We start from the raw sequence: 21,310 nt of genomic DNA on the forward strand, positions 1-21,310 counted from the left end.
ATTCAAGGTTCAATCAGTGGTTTGACCAGTCTAATTGAAAATAAAGATTTTTATCTACACATATTTGTGATATATATCTACATATCTAAAATTTAAATACATATATCAAATACAATCTTTTCTAACTTGTTCAATTCTTAAGCATTATCAATTTCATATTCACTATCAATCTCTCCCAATTGAATTAATTCTTGCATTGTTGGAGTAAGTTTGTCCAAATCTAAAAAAAAAAAAAAATTACCTGATTTTACAACTTTTATACAGCAGAAATTTTACAGAATGCGGACCAAACATTTTAGGTAAACACAATTAAGCACTTAAGTTTGATCATCAATAAACCATTAATGGAGATAATTTCTATAACCTATTCTAACAATTCATAAATTCTAAATTAGACCATTCATTTATTTTGAAGCAACAAAAATAGAAAATGTACCGGAAGAGTGGTATAGGCGTAGAGATCAATCGATGCAGCTACCGCAGTGGATCCGTGCACCACCGCATTTTCACCGGAGATAATTATTTTTCCCGGTGATCTTGCTTTCACTACCATTTTGGTTTCTTCAATTCTTAATTTCAATTAGTTTAGGCCTCTTTGGATCCATTCTAATGTAAAATTTATTTCAATTCATTTTATTTCTAAATGAATTCTACATAAAAATCATTTGAAAAATAATTTTTATATTTGATTTTTCGAATTTTAAATATAAAAATAATATTAAATAAAATAAAATAAAATAAATATTATATTTTAAATTTAAATTGTGAAATTTTTTTGAACCAAATATATATTTTGTAAAAATTCAATTGAATTTCATAAAAATTATAAAATTCATTTAAATCAAACATACTCTAAGAATTATAAAGGCTAAAGGTACCGATAAGCCCTTGCCCTTGTTTACGAGGAAAATGGAAGCTCTTGAACTTCCAATCTGTCAAACTCACTCCTTATTTAGGTCAAATTTTTATTATCAAATAAATACGAATACGAGATATATTAAAAATACTGATTTTATTATAACATTAAAAATACTGATGATTGTTTCGACCGATTGATATAACTTTAAAAAAATGATTAAAAGGACATACAAATGCAAATTATATAAAGAACCAACAATTGAAATTAATTGTCTATTGAACTATTTCTATCTCTGTTAGAAAAAATAATTGACATTAATTACTTTTGATATAAACTAGCTCCTTTATATATAACAATTTATAAAATCTAAAAATTTATAAATTGATTATATATATACAAAAAATAGCTTACCATCTTCACTAATTTCACATACTTTTAAATTTTCAAAAGTAATTATATTAATTTTTTTATTGGTATATAATAATAATTGTATATATATATTTATTGATTTATTTTTTGAAAATAGGATAAATTATTATTAAAATTGTGTAATTAAGTTAATTATAAAATTAAAATATGAAAAAACATAATTTTTTTATTCGAATAAAAAAAATTTATTTTATTTTATTTTATTCTAAAAGACATTATAAATTTTTTAATTTATTAAAAAAATTGGTAAAATATTGGATTGATTTGTAAAAATAATAAATTTTTAAATTTTTAAAAGTTTAGGGACCAAATTTATCCCTTTTTTTGTTTATTTGACTATTAAAAATGGAGGCTGTTTTGGAGTTTTTTAAAAGGTTAAAGTATATTTTATACCAAACTTTACCATGAGGTTCAACTTGTCCATTATATGACCGGTTGAAGTTTTTTTAGTAGTTTTCTCTAAAAAATATTTTATTTTATTTTTAAATTTAAAAATTCAGATCTAGTAGGAATTTAAGTTGAAATTTTTTAAATCATTTTAGTGATCTTTAATTAAGTTTAATTTGCATTATCAAATAATTTAATTTTCTAAATTGAATTGAAATGTGTAGTTATTAACAAATTTCTTATGTAATCAAAATATCATGTAGCACCTTCTTTAAAGTAGTTTTAAAAGGGCAACTTTTATTTGTCATCTATGGTGCTTGATGGGAACCCATAAGTAACTGCATTCATTTGTACCAACAACTGAACTACATGTAGATTTTTGTCCCCTAAATTATGGGATACTACTTTTTCTACTTTCACTTACAATTTAACTTTAAAAGTTCTTGAGGAAATCTAACTAACAATGGTTTATTTTGCCCTTTATATTTAGTATAAAAAAAATCAAATAAGATATAATTTAGAGCGGATGTGGTAGAAAACCATAGAACAATGGAATTGAAGGGATAAAATGAGATAGAATGTCAAATTTAAGGATGTTTATGAACCAAAATGTCAAATTTGAATGTGATTTTTTCAAAGTTATAAACTTGGTCTTATTTAATTTATGCAAAACTCAAGGAGCAAAATGTATTTTATTGAAAAATTCAACAAATGAGCTGCATATTTGTTAGGCAAAATATATATTTGGATCCCTAAATTTATGCTATTTTTTATTTGAATCAGTAAACTTCCATTTTCAAAATTCAATCTATATGCTTTTAATTTGATAAGAGATTGGATTCATGCGTCATGAAAATTTATGGACTCATCAAATTGAATCAAAAAATATTTAATCAGTCACAATTCTTGCCATTTTTTAACACCAAAATTTATGTACATGAATAAAAGAAACAAACAAAATAATAAAAAAAGATTGAAGATAATTATACAAGAAAGCTAGCTACAAAGTATGCTAGATGCAAAGATGGTGGTTTCATGATCACCACTATCTCCATTTGTGGCAAAATAGCATATAGCAACCTTTTGTTTTTATAAAAGCTAATTTGCTACATTTTTATCCAATCCCATCAATCCCATCACTTACTGATGTGTAATGCACTCCAATGTTATACTTTCTTCTTTATTAAGAGGTTCTTCAATTTTTACATTTCTTCCTTCTTCATTGTTCTTGCCCCATAATACACCATAAAGCCCACCCACCATCAAAATTGCCCCACCAACACTGCCATTGAGATCAAAACAAATGTATCAATTTGTTGTCGTTGCTGTATTTTTTTTTATTATGGCCTAATATTTTATTTTAAGTTTTTCAGCAAACGGCAATCATATGACGACCGCTGTTTTATTATTTTAATTTCTCCCTGCAATTGTATTCTATAATTTAAAAAAGTTATTAAATACGATTTTGGCTATTCATTCGTTTAATATTTCACATTTCAACGAATATTAAAAACTAATGAAATTTATTTTTGAAAAATGAAAATTTTGTGAAATAATTATTTTCCATGATAATGGCATTTGTGTTTATGAAATGTAAGTTGAGATTGGGACCTTCCCCAGTGAAGGGTTTCTCTCCAGAAGAAAGCAGAGAAAATGGCAGTAATTATGAGGGCTAATGGAGTAAACATTGAAGTAAAAACTGGGCCTTTCTTCTCTATTGTCCAAACTTGCACCCAGTAACAAATTCCTGTCACAATTATCCCCTGCAATTTTCACTTAAAAGTTTGTATTAATGTTGATTAGGCTAAATATAAATGTAATTTCTTTTTAGCAGTTTACTGCCGAACATTTATACCATTCGAGCTATTACTCGTTGGTTATAAATGTAATTAATAAGAGTACGTACGCAATAGGCAACAGCAAGAAGATGAACATCCCATCCAAGCTTCCAAGCCGTTGGATTTCTCTCAACTGCAATTGCCCAAACCGCAGATTGTATGCAGCAAAAGAAGCATTGTAGAGCTGTAAGCCGTAGTTTTGATGGATACTCCTTCACAATTGGACCCTAAATGCAATAAAAAAAACTTCTATATTAATAAACATCAGCAAAATTTCTTTTCTAGACCAAGTCGAACTTTTCACGAGGAATTTGCTACTCTGATATGATCGAGTTCACTCAATTAACAAAAAACAAGGATTATTAATTCCACGAGTCGTTGAACTTTAGAATTATTTCATTTTGATTTGTTTCATTATAGTAACTAAATTTTAATTTCATTTCAACAATAATTTTTTGATTTCAAGTCAAATTATGCAAATGTAGCAATCCGTGTTTGATCTTTTTATGTCATCGACAACAGAAAATCAACTAAATACTCATGTGGTAAGTGGCAAAAAACTTTACCTGCAAAACCAACCATAGAGACCAAAGAATATTAGCTGTGATCATGAGAAGAGAGCCTTTAATCCAATCTCTAGAGCAGCATCCCTTAATTGATGATTCTTGATTATGATGATCAGAATTGGGTTGATACCATGCCATGAACTTCAGTGCAGGACCCTTTACAAATGCAAATACTAATGCACCTGAAACACCTATAACTGAGCCTAAAACCTTGGCAATTCCATGCTTATGTTTTATGGAAACAAATTCCATCCTGAAATACTATGTTTATTAAAATCCAAATTTTAACAAAATCAAGAAAAAAAAATGGGTATTAATTAATTAATTACCTGAACAAGACTGCCATTAGAAAGGTTATGGCAGGAATAGTATTAGTGGTGGCAGCAGCAAATGTTGCAGTTGTGTAGTTGATTGCAATATAGTAGAGATTCAAACTCAGAGTAAGTCTGCAAATTATCCAATGATTGGAAAACTCTTTTATTTCAATAAAATAATTAAAATAATATGTTTAATTAATTAGTCCATACCCACACAAGGAAACAACAAAGATTTTGCAGAGTAATTTATTTGACAAAGGAGGTGCCTTCTTTCTGCATAATTGACAAAAATCAAGGAAAGAAAAATACAGAAGTATATATTATTTTAATCACTGAAAATTTAATTATAAATACCTATCAAGAAAAAGAGCGAGCGGAGCTAATGCGACGAATGCAAAAGCTTGTCGATATACGACGAAAACGAAAGGGTTCATTCCTTTAGAAATGGCAGCTTTGGAGAACAAAGCCATGCCTGCATAGACTAACTGTGTTAGCAGCATCGCAATGTAAGGCTTATAGTTGTTCAGTGCACTGCCATAGTGAAGTAGATTGTTTTTCATAGTGCACTTAATTTGTGTATGTTTTTTTAAAATAAATACAAAATTTAGTGATCAATTTTGGCTGTATTTAGAATCACAAACTCTTCAGTATATATAGACAAGTGTACTTGGCTTTGCACTCAAACTTTGCTACTTAATAGTAATAATTTATATTTTTAGTATTCCTTTTTTGGGTCCTCCACCTCTTTTTTTGAGACACTCTGCCTTTTCTTTTTGAGTGCATCAATCTGCAGGTTCATTAAGCCAATTTGATCTTCTTAGAATATAATTTGTGTGCATTCATTATTATTATCATGACACTATACTCGGTGATATAATTAAAAGCATTTTTCTACATGTGAAGAGGTAATTTTAACTCTTTATTTCATATTTCATCAATTATATTTATTTTTTAATTTATTAAATTTTTTTTATATATATATATATATACTTTTGCTATTTTCATATTAAAATATAAATTAAAATAAATAAAATAAATTATTTAATTAATATTTATTGAAAAAAGTAAAATAAAGAGTTAAAAATTAGAGAGGCTATTAGTGTAAAATTAAAAAAATTAATCTTTAAATTTTACGTTTTTGGTAAAATTTGATTGGATTTTATTGTTTAAATATAAAATGACCTTAAAGGGTATAATAAAAATTTATTTATTAAATTATAAATGGATTATATTATATTATAATTAATAAAATAATTAGAGTTACTTTTTTTTTATTAAAAAAACATCTAATTTTAACTTATTGATATATTTTTTTTAAAAAAATATATAACTTATTTAAAAATTATTAAATTATATCTACTCTAATATAAATAAGATAATTTTAAATAATTTATAAATTATTAGAGTATTTAAAAATAATTAAAATAATTTTACATATTATAAAAATAATATATTTTAATTGCGATAATTTTGTCTAAACAATTACATTCAAACAGCTATCAGCTGTTGGAAAAAGACTAAAAAATGGAGTTTTTCCAACAACAAATGTTGGAGGTTCAAAAAATTTCAAAAAACTTTTAAGAAAACTTCATCAAACGCTTAATTAAAGCTTTTTGAAAAGCAAAAATTAAAAGTTTCACCAAAAAACTGAACCAGACGCCCTTTAAGTGTCGAGATGAAAGTTGTGCATATTAGGGATTAGCTTCGCTTTTAACGGGATCAGTTTCAAGAGATTATCTGCAACTATCTTGCTAAAGACATGTGCTGTAGGTTTATTGAAATCAAAATATTTAATTATTGTTTATTTTTTTATTATTAAATATCTCATTGATTTGTTATACGAATGATGTGGCACAAACAACACAACCGTAGTATTGGATAATTATTCCCAAAAAAGTAAACCCCACAGTCCTGCCCATCTAAGATCTTTCTGTTATATTTATTTTGTTTCTTTATCAACTGTTTTTCTTGAGGTTGATGAAGCTTCCAATTTCATTTTTTAATTTAGGGATATCGATAAAACAAATGTTAATGTTTAAATTTTATAGCAATTTAATCTCATTGTTCAAAACGTTATAAAACAAAATCTAATTTTTTCTATTTTTGCATTTTGTAGCCAAAAATTATTTTCTAGCCATTTTTTTGCATATGTGACACACCAGAGTGCCACGCCAGATACATATATTGGGAAAATAAATCTTAATGTTTTGTACTTTTGCATTATATAGACTAAAAATAATTAAATTGATTAAAATTAGTCTTTTTTATTTATCTTTTCAATTTTATTTTCTATAACTTTTTAAATATAAAAATAGTTTATGAATGATTAATTTTTTACTTTTTAATTGATTTTAACGATGAAATGTTTCAATTTAATTTGATGAAAATCAAATTAAAAGAACATATGAGCCCGATTGATTTGGTTATTGGTTATATTTTTTATATTTTCATAAAATTAATTTTATTTAATTGAAAAAATAATGATAAAGTTAAGTTTTTCTTATGTTACTTTGAAACAATTAAGAAATGGCGGAAACCAGGTTTAGGCTACATACTGTAAAAGCGCGAAATGTTAAGATTTTTTTTACAACGTTTTAAAATGTTGGAATTTAACACGCCAATAAATATATCTGACATAGCGTTACGATGGGTGTTGTGGTATTGAATATGTGAGGTGGGAAAGTTTCAGGAGCCACGTATATAAAAAATAGCCGGAAGTTAAAAATTGGCTACATAAATCGTTGCAAAATTGAAACATTGGGATTTGTTTTGCCAATACCTCTTTGATTTGTTATTTTTAATTAAATAAATTTTTTAATGTTTATCGTGGTTGAAAGAATTTCAATGCTAAAAAATTGAAATATTTTAACAATGAAAAAATTATTTGATTGAAAAATTTAATAATTATTTATTTTTACTATTTTAATAAGGCCTCATGATAAAAAAAAACTCAAACCTTTACGACTTGTTGCAATTTAAACAGACCTTTTATTTTTTGCAATAATAGCCAATTTTTGTTTTAATGATAGCCAAATTGGTGGCCAAACTTATTGCTTTCAATTAAGATATTAGGCTATTATTATTTTTTGATGTATAATAATATATTAAAAGTCACAAGAAGTAGCAAAAAACTCAAAAAAATTATATAAAAAGTGCAATTTGGCTATTATTGCAAAAAAAATGCAATTTGACTATTATTGCAAAAATTAAAAGGTTTGGTTTAAATTGCAACAAGTCATAAAGTTTTGGATTTTTTTTTGCCATTAAGCCTCTTAATAATTATTTATTTTTATTTTTAATTTTATCGTTTATAATTAAAATTAATTTGTCTTTTTTTATCGGTGTGTTTGATATTTTTCATAAAAATTAAAAAATCATATTCAAATGAAGATAAAAATTGTATATCGTTATGTAGTAGTCACCCGTAATATATTTTTTGGTAGATGTGTCATTTGCTTATATATATATATGATTAATCCTTGTAAATGAAAGATATTAAAATGTAAAAAATTAATGTTACATTATAGATGATTATTTTTTAATAAAATTACTTTTTTATATTTAAATAAATTGAATTTTGTAATATTTATATTTACGCTAAATTATCTATCAATTTCGTATTTAAAGAGTATTTGTTAGTGATGTGGCTGTGTCATCAAGAGCACTAATCACGGGTGATAAATTATTGGTTGATGGCTATTGTCTATTGGAGCAACTTTGCTCAATTAATTTGTGCACATAATCAATTATACACTTAGTTATGCGTTGAACATTGCTGGAGTATATAATTATAATAAGATCATGTTTCCTACGACAAAAAAATTAAACTCAAGTAGAATTAGGATTTTAATTTAAAGCTCGACTCTAAGAATAGAGAATACAAAGTCAACGAAATAAAATATAACCTGGATTTTGAAAGAAAAATAATCCAAATCCGAACAATGGTTAGTATATTTTGAAAGATATTTATGTATAATGAATTATTTTTATTTAAATTTTAGATATTTCATTTAATTTGACATTACAATGTTAAAATCTAAAAAAATGTCTACCGAATCAAAAAAATAAATTAATATCTTATTCATTCTCACTTCATACATTGTGTATCAAACTTTCCATAGAGGTTCGTAATTGACAATATATATTGTTCCTATTTTTAGCTAAAGGGCTGTTATTAAATCATTTTTTATTTAGCTGGAATAGTTGCAAAAGCCCAAAGCCGAAGCCCACCCGAGGACCGAAACAAAAAAAAAACACAATATCTCTAACCGAGACCAACAAATATCAACATTTTATCTCGGCCCAACTCTAGTAATAACCGTGGTAACCCACATTGCAGGATAAAATCATGAGTCTGAGATAACACTTGACTTCTAATCTTAAAATCAAGCTTACCCTCAAATAATTATCTTTTGATACCGAATATCACCTGATAATAAGAACCTCTGACAAGGATATTTTGACGCAATACCCCTGCGTATCTCGCAAAGGGCAAAAAAAATTCGAATCTGTCACGTCATCACAAACCCTAACGATCTCTGTCACATACAGCATCCTTTATAAACATCTCTAAACAGGTAAAATCAAAAAATATTTTTTTTTCACTCTTCAGTCTATCTTTCACTTCTTATTTTTATTTCCTATTCCTAAAAGGGATGAACTAGGTGTTCATTCCTAAATGGGATGAACAACAAACTGTTCATTCCTAAATGGGATGAACAACAAACTGTTCATCCCTAAAAGGAATGAACAATCCGTTGTTCATCTAAAACGGATGAACAATTCATCCCTTAGACGTGAACATAATTTATCGGGTGGTGGCAGTTGGGTAGGGCAGCGGCGGTTTCCGGTGGAATTAGGTTTAGTTTTAATTAAGGTTTTAATTGTGGTTTATTAGTATTAAATTATGGTTAATTATGTTTAAAAAATATAATTAGATAATATTATTCTTTTTTTTGTGTTAGAGGGGTATTTTTGATACGAAAATACAAATTTTGAATTAATTTGATAGGAAAATGTAATTTTTGGATCTGGTTGAACTAAAAGCGGCGAAATTAACTGATTTGATATTTTATGCCAAGTTGAGGGGGTGAATTGATCCTTGTTCAATTTAGTTGTGAGAGAACTACTAACGGAAACCCGATTGCCTCACGTAGACCAAAGAATTGTATGCCCACTTGGAAAATAGACATGTGTAGATGAAATGTGCATAATACGTATGTTTGCAATAAACTTTCTTTATGGGAATTATGCCCATCTCCTATTCTGGTGTAAAACCGAAAAACCCATTACTTGTTCATGTGGGCTGTTCCAACTTTTTGCCCTAATTTGTAAGGGGGCCGTTTGGTTGGGCAAAAAAAAGGGGAATGGGAATAGAAATGGGATGATTCCATTATTTATGTTTGTTTTGTCAAATTACACTAGGGAATGGGAATGTGATTACCCCTTCAATGGAAATCACCCATTCCCCCCTTACCCCATGGGAATAGACTTTTGAGAATGGGAATCAAAATTTAAAAAAATATTCTAATGATAAATAATAAATATATTATTATTAAAAAAATTATTTTTAAATTTTAAAAAATATACTTAAAATAAAAAAAATATTTTTTTAAAGAAAAATAATTTTTTTAAAATAATTTTTTTATTTTTTTATCTTTTAATTTTTTTTTAATTTTTTTAAAAAATAATTTTTTTATTTTTATTTTTTAAAAATAACTTAAAAAAAATAATTTTTTTATATAAAAAATTTAAAAAAATAATTTTTTTTAAATAAATAATAAATAATTTTTTTATTAAATTTACCCATTCCCATTCCTACACTTTGAACCAAACAAAAAATGAAATCAATCATTCCCATTCCCATTCCTTCCCATTCCGATTCCCATTTCCAACCTTAAACCAAACGGCCCCTAAGCTTCTTCTTGGTTTTGTTTTCATCATGAATGTCAACTCACTATACATGTTCCTTTTAGTTTTTGAAAAAATGACTCAATTGTCTCTTTTTGGACACATCCATCACATAAAATTATGAACCATCTATTTAATAAATGACACGTAGCATGATTATTTATATAAACTAATTAATAAAAGGCACAATTATTAATAATTTTTTTCTTGATAATTATTATTAATGATTATTTAATGTATTTTATTTAGAATTAATATGCTTTTTATTAATTGGCTCATGTAAATAATCACGACGCGTGTCACTTATTAAATGAATGGTTCATAATTCTACGTGGTGGACTTGGTTCACCTAAAAATTTCTCCACCTTGCCAAACTGTTTATATATATTTTTTAAATATTTATAAAGCAGTACACTGAACAAAATATATATATATATATATTTATATATATATATACTGAACAATGAAGCATAATAAAAACAACGAAACCCTAAATAATGTTTTACAAATTGAAAATTAAATTAAAAAATAATTATTTTAATTATAAATTTATTTTAAAATTAATTAATAATTATATATCATGTGAAATATAGTTCAAGTTCTATAAATTAATATCTTTTTAATTAATAAATATGTAGCAAATCAATGAGAAATATTATATATACTAGTTTTTTATGCATTATGTGCTAGGCATGTGTCTCGTAATGCGACTCATCGATTTATGTATTAATTATATTCATTATAATTATACTATTTTATTTTATTTATAATTAATATTATTTTTTTTATTTTAAATTAATATAATATTTCAATTTATTAATTTTTAAAATTAATTTACATCAGTAATATTTATTTATAATTATATATATATATATATATTATGTGTAATCAATATTAATTTATTATATTAAAAAGTAGTAAATATAATATCATATTCATTATATTTGTTATAATTTTATTTATTTATTCATTTAAAATTATAATAAATATTAAATGAGTTTGAATCTTTGTTGGATTACTGAATATATTAGTTAAGTATGCTATTATATTAATTAAAAGACATAATCATGATTCATGGCTTTGATTTATTTATTTTATATTGGATGATATTATACTTTATGAGTTAAATTAGGATAATTATTAAAATATTATTACGAATGTTATTATAAATATAAGCTTCATATACTATATTATATTGATTAAGTTTATTAATACTGAAATCATTATTAAAAAAGCTATAGTTTTATTTGGATTAGAAAATATCTTAAGTATGAGTTTAATTAGAATAATTAAAAAATTATAATTAGGAAATATTTTATGAGTTAAACTAGAATAATCGTTATATTATATAAATAATTAAAATATTATTAAGGGTAATAATATAATTTATTTTATTACTAATCACATTATTAATAAAAAAAACTATAAATTAGTATATAAAGTTAAAAATTTAGTTAGATTTGGAAATATCTTATGATTTGAATTAGAATAATTAAAAAATTATAATTAGAAAATATTTTATAATATTATATTAATAATAAAAATAATATTAAGAGTAATTACACAAGAACGTCTTATCGGTACTTTTATATATAGTTTAGGCTTAATTACACAAAAAATCACTAACTTTCGCGTGTTTTTGGTATTTAACATAATTTTTTTTTCTTGACATATTTAACATCGGTTGCGTTTTTTTTTTGAAAAATAGTGTCGTATTACATTCAAAATGATGTCGTTTACATCCAAAACGGCGTCGTTTTACATTCAAACGGTCCCGTCGTCTTATTTGTCAAAAAGTGATAGATAATGTTAAATATGCCAAGAAAAAAAGATTATATCAAATACCAAAAACATGCAAAAGTTGGTGATTCTTTTTACAATTAGGTCTATAGTTTAATATAGGGAAAAAAGTCATTTATGATCTAAAGTTTGGCTCCGGGATCAAGTAAGCCTTTAACGTTTAAAAAGGTTCAAATATGCCCCCGACGTCTTAAAAGTGAACAGCCAAGCCCCCATTTTAACTTATAAATGAGATATTAGACCCTGGTTGTCGAAATTGGGGGTTTGGTTATTTATTTTTCAAGATGTTGGGAGCATATTTAAATTTTTCCGGACGTTAAAGGCTTACTTTTTTCCGTTTAATATAGAGTATAGATATAGATTTGGCAAACTGTGATGATTTTGAACTTATCCATCAATTGGAAAAACATTAAGCATGTGTTCTAATTCTAACATATGATACTGTCATGTGATCAACAACTACTGCACCTATTACGGGTGCACATAATAGCGAATGATTTCTCTTTAGAAATTCATTGTCAAATAGTTTGTGGATATAGTTTGTGGTTTTTAAATTGGCCAAACGATTAAAAAAGGCCAAACCTTTTATAAAAGTTTCATAAAAGTCCAATTTTTTTAATTTTATCCAGTTTATCATAAAACGTATGATTATGTTTCAATTTTATTTAACTACACAATTTTTCTTATGTGGCGATGATGTGGCATTTTAGGCGCCACATCAGCAAAATTACATAATTTGACAAAATTGAAACGAAATCATGTGTTTTTGGACATATTGGATAAAATCAAAAGATTTGAACTCTTGTGAAATTTTTATAAAAGATTTGGTCTTTTTTGTTCATTTGGCCTTTTAAATTTGACCTAGATATAGAATCAGCAATGATAGAGTGTTAGGGATAAAGGTTTAACTGAAGATTAAACCGGAATTAAACCATTATTTTTGAAATTTCTAATGTTTTAAAAAAGTAAACCTTTCCAGGTGCAATCAGTTTTAATAAAACTTTTCAAAAAATAGCAATTTTAGCCTATTTTAATTTTTAGTTTTCAATTATTGAAATTTATCTAATTTAATGATATATTAATGACCAAATGACTAAAAAAAGCCAAATCTTTCATGAAAGTTTCACAAAAGTCCAAATCGTTAATTTTTTTCCAATTTGTCCCGAAACGCATGATTTCGTTTCAATTATGTTCAACTACATAATTTTGCTTATGTGGCGTTGATGTGTGGCATTGCCACATCAGCGCCACGTAGGCGCCATATGAGCAAAATTACATAATTGGACATTATTGAGCAAAATTACGTAATTACATAGTTGGACATAATGGGGGATAATTTTCATCTATGGTCCCCAAACTTTTTTGGTCTCCCCAAACCGTCCCTAAATTTCAATTTGTATCTCAACTGTTTCCAAACTTCAATTTAGTAAACCAACTGTCCTAACCATTATTTTTTGATTAACACCGTTACTATTTACTGATTTGTCAACTATTTGAAAAAAAAAACAATTTTTTATTTAGATATTGACATGTCATCTAAATAAATAAATTAATAAATATATCCAAAATTTACACATGGCATTTAATTTTTATTTTAATACTAAATTAAAATTCTATTTTTTCCATGCTTTCCCCACTACCTTCCTGCTCTCCGCCGCCTCCACTGATTCTTCTTCTTTTCATGCTTTTGCCTCCTACATTCTTTCCACCACTGCTTCCATTTTCATCCCATTGTGTTTCATAAACAACCCACTTCTTTTTTCTATTCTATCCACGGCCGGCTCCACTACCTCCACCACCGCTCGCCTCCGCCTTCACTTCCGACACCACAATCTCTCCAGCTCGTCAACTCTCGAGCGTCAGCAGACCTAATTAAGTGTCAGGTTCGTCGTTGTTCCATCGCATTCTCTCATTTTCGTCACGTTGGCGTTCGTCGTGTTTCTGTTCATCGGCTCTCCCAACGTTGCCACTGCTCCGAACATCATGGTATTTTTTGAGATTTTGTGATATTTTTAAGATTTTGATTGCATAAGATGAGTTTAATCCATGGATAGATTTGTATTCAAATAATATGAGTGAGGTATTGGGGAAGAAGAAATAGATTTAGGGTTTATAGTTTGTATTCAATCAATTTTGAGAAGTATTAAAAGTAGCGAGGTGGAGGGGCAACGCGACAGCAATGCTGCCGGGGTAGATGGCCGTTGAAGCGCCGGAAGCGGCAACATCAAATGCTTAGATTTTTTTAGCTGTACTTTTTTGTATTTAAAACAATTATACTATACATTAAAACTGAAAAAAACGAAAGACCAAACAGCATAGATGATTGATCAAAACGCACCGATGAAAGCATAAACTGGTAGAACGACATTAAAAAGATGGCCAGGCTATTAGACATAAACAAGTCCAAAGAGATGAAAAAGTTACAGTTAAACCCTTATGAATGTATTGTGGTTAGACTTGTTATTATTAAAAATAAAAATATTAGTAATTTTGTATTTATTAATTATTTTTATATGTAGAATATTATTAGTTATTATTAAAATTAAAAATTGTTAATTTCTGCCATCCTGGCTTTGAGGGCAGCGATGGCGGCATCACGGTGGTAGTGGCGTTTTATTTTGTGCTTGAGATATAGAGAAAAAAATATAATGGAAAAATTTAAATATTTGAGAAAATATGAGTTTTGTCTTATGTGTTCAGTAGTGCTGTTGTATTTCAGTGTGTGACATGGCGTTGTATGGCAATAATAAAAGTTAATATATCCACCTAGGCGTCCAGGTAGGGTGCCATGTCATTAAAATTGATGGTGTTGATTACAAATTAACGGTCGGGACAGTTGGGATATTCAATTGAACTTGGAGGATGGTTGGGATACAAATTGAGATTTAGGGACGGTTTGGGGAGAGAGAAGAAAGTTTGGGAACTGTTAGTGAAAATTACGCTGACAATGGGCCATCAAGCATGAGTTAACTACTTAGATGGGCTGGATTCTCAACTATCTTCTCTACTATCAATTGGGTTAGCAGTGAGTGTCATCACGTTCAGAGTTCGGCCTACAGTTATACTATGAAAACTTTATGGGCTATATAGGCAAATCACTCCATTTTGCATTTATATTTGTACCTTATAAATATTTTTTTCAAAAAATAAATAAATCAAAATTTATACTCTCTTACCCAAAAATAAAATATACTAGGATAATTATGTCAATTACACGTGTTCGGATTTCATTAGTTCTTTATATATAATTGTCACACTATTCTTACCCGCCACCACGAGAATCAACCATAGCTAACGCTGCATGTCATCAGCCAAAGCCGACTATCGTCAATTTGATTCAGTTTGATTCAATTTAATTGGTTCACTTCTATTAATTTTTTTAGAAAAATTACGTTTACTTTCAATTTAATTTAAATTAATTTACTTTAAATATACATTCAATGTACGTTAGATTAGTTAACTTAAGACTTATATTCAATGTAAAATAATGGACGTTAGATTAGTTAACTTAAGACTCATATTCAATGTAAAATTATGTTTGCATTCAATTTACGTTTGATCATCACCAACAACCCATCCTTAAACCCTAGCTCTTAAATCCGATTAAAGGTAAAATAAGATTATATTTTTAGGCAGATTTAAATCAGTTGAGAAATTTTTACTCAAAAAATAATTTATAGATCACTAATGTAAATTTCAAAAAATGCTCTATTAGTTAAACTTTCGAGTTCTAATAATGTTTGAGAGACTTTTGTGTACAATAACTTATAAGTCGCTAGTGTCAAAAAATTAATTTTTTTAATATAAGAAATATCATCAAAAATGTTTTTATAAATTAAATTATTTATTAATTAATAATTAGTAACTTTTGAATTCTAATGATGATTATTTTTATTATATGTTAATAAAAATATTTTTTTAGTTTTATTATAAATAATTTTACAAAGGCACTTATTTCAATTTATTGTGCTAAATAAATTACATTTAAAATTGTACTACCAAGTTATTGGTAAAAAAGAAATAATTGTACTACCAACTCTATGAAAAAGGAAAAATAATTGTAACAAAATTGAAGATTTGTAACATTTGTTGGCTTTATCCCCTTTTTAGTAATTTTGTTTGGAAGTATGAAGTAATGGAATCAAAATAAATAATGTCATAATGGACCCACCAGATCTTCCAATACATTGAACCTGCAGCTGAACCCTCTATAATTACAAATATTCATATTTCATACTATTGTATAAATTAGCCACTAATTTTATTTTATTTCTTGAGGGTTCTATTCTTGTTCTTGATAATAAATATTTTGTTTTTATATCCTGGATTCCTGCCTTCATTTTAGGAAGTTGAGTAAAAAGTTTCAATCTTTGAGAAGCTTCAGTCTGGAGTTGTTCTGCTGCAGATAAGGTTAATTTTTGCTTTTTCTATTAATGTGAAAATTTGTGGAGTTATTTTTCTTGTGCTTGTTGTTTTTTGTTTCATTTTAGTGGCGGTTGATGTGGATTTTAGTAATTTTGCTGAGATTTTGTTTGAAGTTTAAACATTTTAATTGTGTTTTAGAAAAAGGGTTGATCTTTGAATTGAATATGCATGCTTGAGGATCTAGATAAGTGAGGGATTTGTAGAGTTGCTTAAAAGAGGCCAATGGGTATGGTTTATGAACTGATGATGGTTGATTTTTGACTGAGATAGAGCTTGAAAAGTACATGATTTAAGGTTTTAGGCAAATGGGTATTTGAATCTGATGTGAATTTGTTATGAAATGAAAGGGAATTTGTCTCAAGGTGGTATGGTTTCAGGTGAGCTTCCTTTTGGAGGCCTTGACCTGCAAGGATCCATGAGGGTTCATCATCAAACACAATACCAGCATGCTTTAAATCGAAATACACACCCGGTTCATCTCCAAGGCTCCTCTATTCATCCCTCTATTCGCTTGGGTTTACCGCTGACCATAGGCACCATGAACCACTCTGATCAGACCATGTCCTTGAGTAATTATAGTAAGGGAGATAAGGGGAAAAATTCCGCGAGTGATGAAGATGAGCCGAGCTATACAGAGGACGGCGGTGATGGTCACAATGAAGCTTGCAGAGGGAAAAAGGGGTCTCCGTGGCAGCGCGTTAAGTGGACTGATAAAATGGTGAGGCTTTTAATAACAGCCGTTTCTTATATGGGTGAAGATATTTCTTCAGATTGTGATGGCGGGATGAGAAGAAAATTTGCGGTTTTACAGAAAAAAGGAAAGTGGAAATTAGTCTCGCAAGTCATGACGGAAAGGGGTTTTCGTGTTTCTCCTCAGCAATGCGAAGATAAATTCAATGACCTCAACAAAAGGTATAAAAGACTTAATGACATGCTCGGGAGGGGCACTTCTTGCCAAGTTGTCGAGAATCCTTCGCTTTTGGATGTCATAGATTATTTAACAGAGAAAGAAAAAGACGATGTCAGGAAAATTTTAAACTCGAAGCACCTCTTCTACGAAGAAATGTGTTCGTACCATAATGGTAATAGATTGCATCTGCCTCATGATCCAGCATTGCAACATTCCTTACAGTTGGCTCTGAGAATTAAAGAGGATCATGATAATGATGATACGAGAAGGAATCAGCATGACGATCTTGAAGAGGTCGATCAAGAAGCGGAAAATGAAGATCATGATGAATATGAGGAGACTCAAACTTCACACGGAGATTGCAGGGGAATATTCGGGGCTGTAGGGGGTTCAGTGAAAAGGTTAAGACATAGCCAGGGCCACGGAGATACTTGTTTTGGGTTCTCATCTCAGGATGACATTAAAGTGTCATTTTCGCATATGCAAATTCCTCAAGTTGATATGAATCAAACGCCATCTGAAAGTAGTAGAGCTGCTTGGTTACAGAAGCAGTGGATGGAATCTCGCGCGATTCAGTTAGAAGAGCAAAAGCAACAAATTCAACTTGAGATGCTGGAACTAGAAAAACAAAGATTCAAATGGAAAAGATTTAGCACGAAAAGGGATCATGACCTAGAAAAGATGAGAATGGAAAACGAGAGGATGAAACTTGAGAATGAGAGAATGGCATTGGAGTTAAAGCGGAAAGAAATGGGTGTTAATTTCGCGTAATTATCTCTGCCCCTTCAGATTTTGTTCATCACAACAGTTGGTTTTGCATGAAACACTACTTTCAGGTATTCATGAAGTGAGTGCTGTTGACTATATCTGCAGTGTTACTCTATTTGTATATGTTATGTAAGCTTAGGTTCATGGCAAAGACCGTAATCTAGTAAAATTGTTCCGAGCATTGAGGAAAATTATTGTTTGTGATTGAAGATATTGTTGTTACAAGAATGTTTTATCTTCATGATCAACTTCATGTGCTGAAAATGTATGAACTTGTGTCTTTTAACTTAGTTTGCGAATAGTTCATAATCCTACGTGGTGAACACTATTTTTATGAGAATTTTTCAATAAGACGCCAAGGGCTGCGGTTTTAGGTAATAGCCGCAGATACTGGCAAATTATAGTTTGAATTGCAGCTTATGTTCTGCTTTTTTAATCATCCATCTGTAGCATTTTCAAGAAATCTGGAGCATCAGAACTCACTGGAGAAGAACATTCACCTGATTTTGAACAAGCATCAAGCATGTTCATCACAGTGTTCTTTTGGGCTCATCATATTCTTGGGCTTTCAGCCATCGCGAGAGCCATTGTTCCAGTCCACTACTGTCCAAGTTGGACATAATTTATTCTAGAAAGGGAACACTAAAACGTGAAATAGGAGCGTGTAAAATAAAATGGAACTAAATTGAATAATCGAATTCGATTCAGTTTGAGATTATAAAAAAAATAAATATTTTTGGTTCTGTTTGTTTCTTTTTAAATCAATTCACATAAATCAAACTGAATCAAAAAGCCACATGAATTAACCGCTTCAGTTTGATTCAATTAAAACTATTTAGTATATTTTTATAATATCGATTAAGTTTTACGAATTGAACCATAGGAGTACTCCGGGATTAACAGTGGCGGACCCAGAAATATTTTATAAAATGGTCAAAATTATATTGAAACTTTATAAGATGAGTAAAACTGACAACAGATAAATTTTAAGGTGGGCAAACTATATAATTTAAGGTGATAAATCATATTTTTCAATTTCATATAAACGTTTTTTAAAGGGACTCAAAATTATTAGGTGGTCCACCATACGCTCTTCCTAGGTCCGCCCCTGCCGGGATATAAACCAGGGCAAAAAATGTCGAGCATATGACGAATGCAGGCTCTTTCATGAAAACGTGAAACAATTATTTTTTCCAAACTACTGTTTCCATAATGAAGTTTATACTTTAAATATCAATTCGCTCAAAAGTTTAAGGTAGCATACAAGCAGCTATTTTACCATGCATTTAAATTAAATGAAGATCAAACTTTAGACATTTTAATATAAAAGCTCTGACGTCGTATTAAATAAATTCACTTAGAAATTTAAACTGTTAGACAGGACTCTAATAATAATTTGACATTTTTGTCATGCTAACTAAAGCATTTTTTAATCGTATTTCTACAAAAGAATATTGTGAATTATTCATTTGGCATGCTATACGAACCACCTGTGTCAGATTAAAAGTAAAATTAATAAGAAAAGGGAAATAAATAATGCAGCCTACATTTTGGTTGGTATTGGCTGCTTATATAATCATTTTGCTTCTTCAAGTAATACACACAGACTTTTTCAGAAAAGAGTCATGAATTGAACAATAAGCCCATTTTGTTCTTCACTGTTGATTATTTGAGATTAAAATAGAAGTAATCACATTTTAATATATTTTTTAGGTTGGCTGCTCGGTATACTAATATAATACTATCAATATATTAACCTCGACTAATATGAATTCGAGCTAGATATAATTATATGACCATTAAAACTTTTTTACTATGTTATAACAATGTTGCATGCTCATGACTCGAATTTAAGACCGTCAAATAGGTTAGAACATCCTTTTTTTCATTATTGCATATTGAAGATGTTCTTTATTGATTAGTCTAATTTCAATGGTGATGTATCTTAATTTATATCACAAGGTCACATTTGGTATATTCTCGAAAATCAAAATGCTTTGTTGCATTTTAGAAATTTTTATGTTTGGATTGTATGTTTCAAATATACGTAGATATATTGATAATATATAGATTAGTTCAAACTAGAATTAGAACTCAAGTTATGTGAATTTATAAAAAAATTAAAGCATTAATTGATTATGAAAACCCTCTATTTTAAGTAGGAACAATGTACAAAAATGAGTCTAATGTCTACATAAAATCTTACTTATCCTCTTTATATTTTTTGGATGTCAATTAAAATTTTCTTGTTTCCACTGAAGCGCAAAAATGACCCTATCATCTTGAAAACTAAAGTTTAGAGCCCTCTTGTTAATAGAGGGTCTTTTAAGGTATTAGGGTCATTTTTACACTTCAATGATAATACGATGGTTCTAATTGAAATTTAGAAAATATAAAAGTGTCGAGAGATTTAAAATAAATATTAAAGTCATTTTTATACTTTATATAGTCTTTTTAAAATAATATAATAATAATATTAAAATGAAAATGAAAATGAAATGTAGCTTGATATAGATATGAGAACGTGGATTTTGGGGTTGATTGAAGATGAAACATGTGTATGGTTTTTTTTTTGTGGCAGCTTAATTTGATGATGTAACATTTGCAATTGTTGTTCTATATTTGGAAAGATTCTCAATTTCAGATAGTGATTGCTTTATTTCCCTATTTATCTCATTATTTCTACTGCAGTCTGCAGCTTTACAAATCATTTATATGGTGCAACTATTTGGCATTATTCACATTTAAGTTTGGCTAAAACTAAAGATGCTTCACTTTTAACAAATGTTAATTCTATCATATGTTAAATTTAAAGCTTTTTTATTATTATTAATTAACGACATATTAATAGGCAAAATTCTCTCTCAAACTGCTCCCCCCATAAACCCTAAAGCTCCACCCGCCGCACATCTCATGTTTTTGGTCAAAAATCACCTCCCCACCCTCTAAATTTCTCTATCTTTCAATAAATAAATGGTATCCCCATATATCTATGTCTTTATCTTTTTATTCTCTTCTCCCTTATGGTTTCATCTACCCTATATGGGTTTCTATTCACCCTAAATGGGTCATTCTTCTTCAAATGGGAAGCTTTACAAGGT

The 21,310-nt window shown here is 28.2% G+C and overlaps 2 protein-coding genes and 1 long non-coding RNA gene across 4 annotated transcripts; 1 reads left to right on the forward strand and 2 right to left on the reverse strand.

Moving 5' to 3' along the window:
- Window position 1: 1 nt before the first annotated feature.
- LOC126665610 (uncharacterized) lies at window positions 2-581 on the reverse strand. Its single transcript, XR_007637667.1, has 2 exons — window positions 437-581; window positions 2-220 (listed from the first exon to the last, which is right to left on the reverse strand). It is a non-coding gene; the product is annotated as an uncharacterized LOC126665610 (long non-coding RNA).
- A 1,941-nt stretch (window positions 582-2,522) lies between these two features.
- Window positions 2,523-5,027, reverse strand: LOC126679428 (WAT1-related protein At1g43650). Its single transcript, XM_050374457.2, has 7 exons — window positions 4,751-5,027; window positions 4,607-4,669; window positions 4,409-4,525; window positions 4,080-4,332; window positions 3,582-3,740; window positions 3,287-3,438; window positions 2,523-2,957 (listed from the first exon to the last, which is right to left on the reverse strand). The coding sequence occupies exons 1-7, from the start codon at window positions 4,954-4,956 to the stop codon at window positions 2,816-2,818; spliced, it is 1,092 nt and encodes a 363-aa protein (XP_050230414.1). The 5' UTR covers window positions 4,957-5,027; the 3' UTR covers window positions 2,523-2,815.
- An 11,273-nt stretch (window positions 5,028-16,300) lies between these two features.
- Window positions 16,301-18,499, forward strand: LOC126664846 (uncharacterized). 2 transcript variants are annotated; one of them, XM_050357426.2, is made up of 2 exons: window positions 16,302-16,516; window positions 16,909-18,499. In XM_050357426.2, the coding sequence occupies exon 2, from the start codon at window positions 16,947-16,949 to the stop codon at window positions 18,210-18,212; it is 1,266 nt and encodes a 421-aa protein (XP_050213383.1). In that variant the 5' UTR covers window positions 16,302-16,516; window positions 16,909-16,946; the 3' UTR covers window positions 18,213-18,499. The 2 variants fall into 2 exon arrangements, with proteins under 2 accessions (XP_050213382.1, XP_050213383.1); XM_050357425.2 differs by having other exon boundaries at window positions 16,301-18,499.
- The last annotated feature ends 2,811 nt before the right edge of the window (window positions 18,500-21,310 follow it).

Source organism: Mercurialis annua, linkage group LG1-X (genome assembly GCF_937616625.2).
Source record: "Mercurialis annua linkage group LG1-X, ddMerAnnu1.2, whole genome shotgun sequence".
NCBI lineage: Eukaryota > Viridiplantae > Streptophyta > Magnoliopsida > Malpighiales > Euphorbiaceae > Mercurialis > Mercurialis annua.